Source organism: Stegastes partitus, unplaced genomic scaffold, assembly GCF_000690725.1.
Source record: "Stegastes partitus isolate 25-593 unplaced genomic scaffold, Stegastes_partitus-1.0.2 Scaffold1267, whole genome shotgun sequence".
NCBI lineage: Eukaryota > Metazoa > Chordata > Actinopteri > Pomacentridae > Stegastes > Stegastes partitus.
The window spans coordinates 133,747-142,011 of record NW_007578998.1 but is presented as its reverse complement, the minus strand read 5'-3'; the positions used below and the strand labels follow the sequence as shown (position 1 = coordinate 142,011).

Below are 8,265 nucleotides of genomic sequence, written 5' to 3'. Positions count from 1 at the left end.
TCTTCAAGGAACTTAAGCAGGTCCAGTTGCTACGATTAATCTACGAGAAGAACCATGACCTGGATGACTGAGAATCTTCACAGACATGTGCAGCAGCACACTTCCTGAACTGTGTCTGACTTGACACCAGCTCCACTCGACTGTTTAGATAAAGAGCAGCTGATGATGTTTGGACCTCCTTGTTCTTCTACTGCGTCTTTCTGTTGAGCAGGAGGGAGTTCGTGGAGGCCTACGTGAATCACGCCTTCAACACATCGGTGGAGCCGGCGTTCCAGGCGTTCAGACGAGGCTTCTTCCAGGTGTGTGAGCGGGATCTGGTGAAGCTGTTCAGGCCGAAGGAGCTGCAGGAGGTGATGGTGGGCAAACACTTCCAGGACTGGAAGAAGCTGAAGCAGGTAGGGTCCAGAACAAGAGCTCCTGGTGGTTTCATTTTCCCTGATTTATCACAATCTCGTGTGCTTGCTGTGAACATTCTACGTCTTCGTAATGGTCTGTTTCTCTGGGATTAGAACACCAGGTATGAGGGGGAGTTCCACGCCAACTACCCCACTGTCCAGATGTTCTGGGAGGTTTTTGAAGAACTCAGTGAGAATCAGAAGAAGGCTTTCCTCTGTGAGTATTGTTCCTGACTTTAACATAGAGAGCAGAGCCAGCATTGTTGTATCGCCTCAGATCACTTCAGTCGGATAGTCGCAAAACACAGACGTGGAAAGTTAAGATACTGAGTATTTGTTTGTCTTGTGGGGGTATTTTAAAGAGAAAATTCAAGGATGATAAAACAAATAAATGATCAGATGGAGTCCAGATGTTTGGTGTGAACCTGACCAGGACCACCACAGTGGATGCATGGTCCTGACAGTGAAGCACGGAGGTGGAGCATCATGATGTGGGGCTGCATGAGGGCAGAAGGTGTTGGTGATGTTTCTAGAAGCTCCATGAATGTCACAAACACAGACTCACACAAACAGAAGTATGTGGTCCCACTTGAATCCAGTTGAACACCTTTGGGGTGTTTTTATGATGGAGCAACGTAACCCTCCAACAAAGAGCTGAAGAGTCGTCTGAAGAATCTCTGGTGCTTTTGATGAGTGTTGTCACTCAAAATAAAGAACTGACAATGAAATCACATGAGTAATGGAAGGTTACTGACTTTTGTTGCATTACGTTCCTCAATAACTCCGACTTTCTCCCTCCGCCAGGGTTTGTGACGGGGTTTGAACAGGTGCCCATCCTCGGGAAGGACAAGATCACGATGATCATCAGACAAAGATACGTCCAGAACCTCGACCACGACCGATATTATCCTGAGACGCACACGTGCAGCTCGGTGCTGGAGCTGCCTCTGTACTCCACCAAGGAGATCATGCAGAGCAGACTGACGGAGGCCCTGAGCAACAACCGGAGAATCCGTCAGTGATCAGCTCGAGGTTTTACCTGGAGCTGTGCTGAGCAGAGGGCTCGACCCGCCATGGAGCGCTGTTTGATAGATGAGCAGGTTTTGTAGCTTGATGTGTTGCTGAACATGAAAAGGTTTAAAATCCATGATGATCATTGTGTGTACATAAAAGAAAATTGTTCTTCATCCTGAATATGTTAATATAAACAGTTTGTGTGCAGAGTTTGTCAGGAAGTCGTACGTTTTTGTTCTCCTCAGGAATAAGCTGGTAGAGCAGCTGATCGTTGCTTCAGTTCAGAGCTGCAGGCTGTCGGCTTCAATAAAACTGGTTTGTGAACTGCTGGACGATTGTCAGAATTCTGTTTTGCACATTATCAATGTGGCTGCAGGTGGATCGGTGGTTAGCACCGTGGCCTCACAGCTAGACGGTCGCCGGTTGGCGTCCCGGTGAGGACACCCGGGATCTTCCTGCGTGGAGTCTCCATGTTCTCCCCGTGCAGCGTGGGTTCTCTCCGGGTTCTCCGGCTTCCTCCCACAGTCCAGAAACATGCTGAGGTTAATTGGTGATTGTAAATTGTCCGTAGGTGTGAATGTGAGTGTGCTTGGTTGTCTGTCTCTAAGTGTAGCCCTGTGATAGACTGGTTACCTGTCCAGGTGAACCTGCCTTCACCCTGAGTCAGCTGGGATAGACTCCAGCCCCCCATGACCCTGGTGAGGATGAAGGTGTAGAGATGATGGATGGATATATGTATATATGTATATATATGTATATTTCTTGTGTGTTTATTCTTCATTCTTCTTCATCTTTTTAACGTTGTTTCGGGGTGGAACAGGTGCACAAAACATTTCACTGCGCGGTACACCAGGTATGACTGTTTGTGAAACTAATCAAAATGATGATAAATCGAAAAGAAGACTTCAGACTAAATATGCTCGTGTGCACTCATGAACACACTCTCGTGTGTACTCATGTATAAACTCACATACTGTGTATATGATACTTCTCGCTGTGCTATTTGTCGCAGGTTGAAAAAAGTTCACTTCCTCTGAGACCTTCCTTCTGATTTTTGTTATTAACTGTGAGCTGTGACTGCACCTCCTCACAGCCCTCTGTGAAGCTCCTGAAGTTCACAGACGATACCACTGTTGTTGGGCTCATCCAGGACGGTGATGCCTACAGAGAGGAGGCGGAGCAGCTGGCTGTCTGCTGCAGTCACAACAACTTGGAGCTGAACACGCTCAGAACAGTGGAGATGATGGTGGACTTCAGGAGGAACCCCCCTGCACCCCTCCCCCTCAGCATCCTGAACAGCACTGTGCCTGCTGTGGAGTCCTTCAGGTTCCTGGGCACGACCATCTCCCAGGACCGGAGATGGGAGACCCACATAGACTCTGTGGTGAAGAAGACCCAACAGAGACTGAACTTCCTCCACCAGCTGAGGAAGTTCAACCTGCCACAGGAGCTGCTGAAACAGTTCTACTCAGTTCTACTCAGCAGTCACTGAGTCTGGCCTGTGCTCGTCTTTAACTGTCTGGTTCGGTTCTGCTGCCAGATCAGACATGAGGAGACTGCAACAGACAGTCAGGACCACTGAGAGGATCATGGGTGCCCCCCTGCCCTCCCTCCAGGACCTGTACTCCTCCAGAGTGAGGAAAAGGGCAGGAAAAGTCTCTCCGACTCCTCCCACCCAGGTCACCACCTCTGTGACCTGCTGCTTCGGGTCTCTAAGCACCAGAACATCCCGGCACCGGAGCAGCTTCTTCTGTAAATCCTTCAGCTTCATGTGCAATACTGTATCGTACTTGAACTGTTTCCTAGTTTACCAGGTGGCTTATTTCTGCTCTCATAGTACTTTTGATCTACGTAGTACTTTTATACTTTTGACTTGTCTTGTTACTGTGACGCCCCAGACTCACTCATCACGGCAGATTCCTTGTGTGTGAGAACTCGCTGGGCAATGAAAAGCTTCTGATGCTGATTCTGATTCTGAGCTGTTCAGAGCTGATGCAGCTGCAGGTCAGCAGGTGGCGCCGTGCTGCTGCTGTGGATCCTCACCACAGCTCCCTGAGACAGTTGATTCCTCATTTTGTGTGTCTTTGTCACCACTATCTGTCTCTTTATTGTCCATTTGTGTCTTTTTTGTAGTGATTCTGTTTCTTTTTCATCTGTTTTAATTATTTTGTGCGTCTTTGCTGTCATTTCTTGCCTTATTTTATCATTTTGGACGTGTTTTGTGCCTCTTTGTTGTTATTTTGTGTCTCTATCTGGTCATTTTGTGTTTTTTCTTTTGTTTTTTTGTGTCTCTTTTAGATATTTTGTGCGTCTTTGTACCCAATTTGTGTCTCTTTTGTGGTGATTCTGTTTCTTTTTTAGTCTGTTTTAATTATTTAGTGCCTCTTTGTTGTTATTTGTTGTCTTTTTTTACCCATTTCGTGTCTCTTTGTGGTCATTTCTTGCCTTATTTCATCATTCTGGACATGTTTTGTGTCTCTTTGTTCTTGTTATGTGTAATTATTTGATTTGATTTCATTTTCAGCTGCTTGCCTTTCGAGCTGGAAACATTGCTCAGACTTCGGTCTCCTGAATTTCATTCATGATTAAAGCTGAGAAACACTGAAGAAAAACCATTCAGCACAAACCTTCTGCTCAGACCAGGACGAAGAACGATGACGTTAAACTGGTATTAAATCTGATTTACAGGCTTCTGTTCGTCATGAAGCGAACCTTCACACCTGAAACAACGACATCTGTGTCAGAACGTTGGTCTGTGAACGCAGCACGGTTTCTCCCGCAGCCCCTGAAGGCGCCACACACTCCATCAGTTGGTCCAATAGGAAACCGGATCGGAGCCGCTCGCAGGTTGGTCAAGCTGAACGCAAACAGCAGGCAGCAGAGCGGAAGTGAGGTGGGTGGAGTTTCAAAATATTCACCTGCTGCGGCCTCTGTTAAGCTTTTAATCAGAACAAACGCACGCTTGGAGTTTTTGTGCATATTTGAAGCTCAATTGTGCAACAGTGCGCACAAAAGGACCATTTCTGTCACAGTGACTTCAGTCTGTGTGTCTCTGTTGGTGTTTTGCGTCTTTTGTTGGTTGAATTTTGTCTCTTTGTGGTAATTTCTCGTCACCGTGTCGTCGTTTTGCATCAGTTTTATTTTCTTTTTTTGCTTTTGATAATTGTTTTAAATGTCTTTGTGTGTCTGTCAGTGTCTTCTGATGTTTCTTTTTAGTTATTTTCTGTGTCTTTGTTGGTTTTGGATCTCTTTGTGCGTCTCTTGCGTCTCTTTCTGTTTAGTTTTGTCTCTTTTGGTGCTTGTTTGTTTCACAAGCAGCTCAACAACAGTTTTCAGGTTGTTGTCTCTTGTGTGTTTGCTTTGTGATCCTTTGTGGTCACGTTTAATCTTTCTGTCCTCTCTGAGGTTATTTTACATGTTTTTGACCTCGTTTTTGTTACCGTTTGTCTTTCTGTGTGTTTGCTTTGCTTTTCGTTGTGGTCATTTTGTGTCTCCACGTTCATTTTTCAGCTGTTTTTGGTCATTTTGTGTTTTGATTGTTTTGTGTCTCTTTGCTAATTTAGCTTCTTGTGGTAGTTTTTGCTGCTGTTGCTTTGGTCATTTTACATTTTACATAAACTTTACCTCACTATTTTTAGCACTTTTTGTCTTTTTGTGTTTGTTTTGTGTTTCTTTGTGGTCATTTTTCATATTTCTGTCATTGTTGCCCTCATCCTGGTTCTTTCATGCGTGTTTGACAACATTTCTGTCACTTTTTGTCTTTGTGTGTGTTTGTTTTGCATCTCTTCAGGGTAATTTGTGTCTCTGTCAGTTTTGCTGTCATAGCAGTTGTTTTGCTGATTTTTTTGGTTTGTTTTGTGTTTCTCTGAGGTTATTTTACTTTTTACATACACTTTACCACATTTGTTTTGGTCACTTTTGGTCTTTTTGTGTTTGTTTTGGGATTATCTTTAGTCATAACTCATCTTTCTGTCATTTCCGTGCTCTCTGTGAGATAATTTTATGTGTTTTGACCTGATTTTCTGTCATGTTTTGTCGTTTTTGTGTTTTTGTTTTAAATCTCTGAATGTAATTTTGTTTTTTTGTCATTTGATTTAATCAGACATTTCCAGAAAGAGTGTTTTTGGATTAAAAAAACAAAAATAAAAATCAGAAAGTTCCAAGATCTGATCCGCAACATGTGGTCTTATTGTGAAAGTCTCCGGCGGATGCAGCCGCCTGTAATTCCGGTGTTTTTTCCAGCCGAGAACAAACGGCCGCTGGAGCGTTTTTCTTCGCGGAGCTCCATCTGCCAGCAGCGTCCGTCAGCGGCCATATGTAATTTAACCTCATTCATTGGCCATCACACGCTCTCCGCGGCCTTTTGTTTGCGCCACTCTGCGGTTTGTTTGCGGGCGAAGCTGCGTGTTTGTGCCCGCTTCGTGGTTTTCGGTGAGTCGCCGAGGCTCCGTCCGTCGCAGGCTGGGTGGTGACAGGCAGCAGCACGATGATCGAGCGACCAGAGACTGCGGTTCCCAGCATCGCTGTAAGTCCGCTTCTCCACACAAACACAGAAATAAAAATCCTTTTATAATCCTGCTGCCGGATATGTTCAGTAAAATCTGATTAGCAACCGTCCCGCTGTGTCCTGCAGCCTGATGGGTCCAACTGGAGGGCTGCACACCAGACTCCGTTAACAATCCGCCCGTTTTCAGCATATTTTAGATGTTTACGGAGACTCAACTTTTAATAAAAAATCACTTGCACCTTCTGGAAACTCAGTACAGCCTATTGATAACTTCGGCTTAGTCCAAACATTATATATTTAATTAACAGCCACTAAAACCGGTTTTAAACTGGTTCTCTTCATCCTGGTTGCTGCTGTTACCGACCAGGAGAACTGCACACCAACCTCCGTTAACAATCCGCCTGTTTTAGGATATTTTAGTTGTTTACAGAGATATAACTTTTCGTAAAACATAGTTCACACCTTGAGTATAATTGATTTAGTCTGCTGATAACTTCGGCATAGACCAAACGACGTATATTTCAGTATCTGCCTCTAAAAATGCCCTTTTTTAACCGTTCCTCTGCATCCTGGTCCCTGCTGGTTTTGGACTGCACACCAAAGTCCCTTAACAGTCCGCGCGTTTTAATGATGTCTTAGTTATTTACAGAGACATCACTTTTAATAAAACATCACTCACCCTTTTTTGAAAACCAGTAGAGTCCATTGATAACTTCGGCACAGAGAAAACAACATATATTTCTATAGCTGCAACTTTCCTTTGCATCCTGGTCCCCTGCGAGGACTGCACACCGAACTCCGTTAACAATCCGCCTGTTTAAGGATGTTTGAGTTATTTACAAAGACTAGTCCTTTCCTAAAGCATCACTCACACCTCATGAATAATCAATACAGTATACTGATAACTTCGGCATAGAGAACACAACACATCCTTCTATTAGAAATACCCAAATTAACGGTTCCTCTACATCCTGGTCCCTGCCAGTACGGACTATAGCACTGCACACCGAACTCCGTTTACAATCCGCTCCTTTTAAGATATTTCAGCTGTTTACAAAGACATGGCTTTAAATAAAACATCCTTCACACCTTCTACAAAAGCAACACAGCCTATTAATAACTTCGGCTTCATAAATTTGAGCAAACAAGGTATATTTATAGTCATTGCCGTCGTTTTTTAATTGAATCACGCCTCTTTTCTGCGTGTAGCTTACAGGATGATCACATACAAGACGGCGCATTCATGAGTCCTTAAAATGACAGTTTTTTGAACCGAGGCTGGTCTTGATTGAAGCTCTGTTAGTTTTTCATCCTAATATTGTCTTTTTGTGTTAGATTTTGGTTTGTTTCCTTCTCTGTTGGTGTTTTGCATGTGTTTTTGATCATCTTACTTCGCATAAATCTTTTTCCCCATTGTGTGTGGCTGTTTTTTGTTGGTTGTCTTTGGTTGATTTGGAGTCTTATTGTTGTCATTCTGTGTTTTCACGTCTCTGTGGTTGTTTTGCACCTCTCTGGTTGATCTTTACGTCATCGTGGTCATTTCTCATCAGTTTGCATTTTATTTTCACTATTTTGTGTCTCTTTTTGCCGGTTTTGCATCTTAATGTGTTCATTTTGTGAGTCTCTCTGGTTGGTTTGGGACCTTTTTGTGTCGCTCTGTTGCTGTTTTGCATTTTGTTGTCGTCATTTTCATCTCTTTCGGGTGTTTTTGTCTCACTGTGGTCTTTTCTCGTGTCGTTGTCGTCGGTTTGTCAGCCTCTGTGGTCATTTTAAATCTTTGTGTGTTTCATTTGGCATCGCTTTGTGTCTCTCAGCTGTTGTTTTGCATCTTTTTGGTCTTGATGCTTCTTGGGATGGTTTTGTGTGTTTGTTTTGTGCCTCTTTTTGGCAGTTTTACATCTGGTTGTGGTCATTTTGTGTCTTTTTGTTAGTTTGATGCCTCTTTTTGGTCCTTTTGTATGTCTTTGTGGTCATTTTTTTGTCTCTACTTTCATTTCTTTTGCACCTTTGTGTTCTTTTTATGTCTTGTAATCACTTTGTGTGTTTGTTTTGTGCCTTTCTTTGGCTGCTTTGCGTCTGTTTGTAGTAGTTTTGTGTGTTTTTGTCAGTTTTTCATCTGATTGTCGTCTCTGTTGTGACACTCTGTGTTGTTGTTTAGCATCTTTTTGGTCTTGATGCTCCTTGTAATGGTTTTGTGTGTCTGTTTTGGGGCTTTATTCGACTGTTTTGTGGTTGTTTTTGTGTCTTTGTGTCCCGTTAGAAGACGCCATCGACACGTTTGGGTCCGTGACTCGGTGCGTCTGTCCTCGCTTTGTGTGCAGCTTGTTCATTCTGTCACTTCAGCAGCGG

At 43.7% G+C, this 8,265-nt stretch overlaps 2 protein-coding genes across 3 annotated transcripts in view; both read left to right on the top strand.

The window, feature by feature from the left end:
- LOC103369303 (probable E3 ubiquitin-protein ligase HERC4) overlaps window positions 1-1,739 on the top strand; it is a 14,758-nt gene extending 13,019 nt beyond the window's left edge. The window contains exons 20-22 of the mRNA XM_008297988.1: window positions 212-395; window positions 510-612; window positions 1,200-1,739. Of these exons, the coding sequence (XP_008296210.1) occupies window positions 212-395; window positions 510-612; window positions 1,200-1,417 (505 nt within the window). The 3' untranslated portion in view covers window positions 1,418-1,739. The remainder of the gene's footprint in view (window positions 1-211; window positions 396-509; window positions 613-1,199) is intronic.
- Window positions 1,740-5,656: 3,917 nt separating this feature from the next.
- The window catches only part of LOC103369301 (septin-7-like), a 61,006-nt gene continuing 58,397 nt past the window's right edge, over window positions 5,657-8,265 (top strand). For both annotated transcript variants that reach the window (XM_008297985.1, XM_008297984.1), the window contains exon 1: window positions 5,657-5,934. In XM_008297985.1, coding sequence (XP_008296207.1) covers window positions 5,896-5,934 — 39 coding nt within the window. In that variant the 5' untranslated portion in view covers window positions 5,657-5,895. The remainder of the gene's footprint in view (window positions 5,935-8,265) is intronic.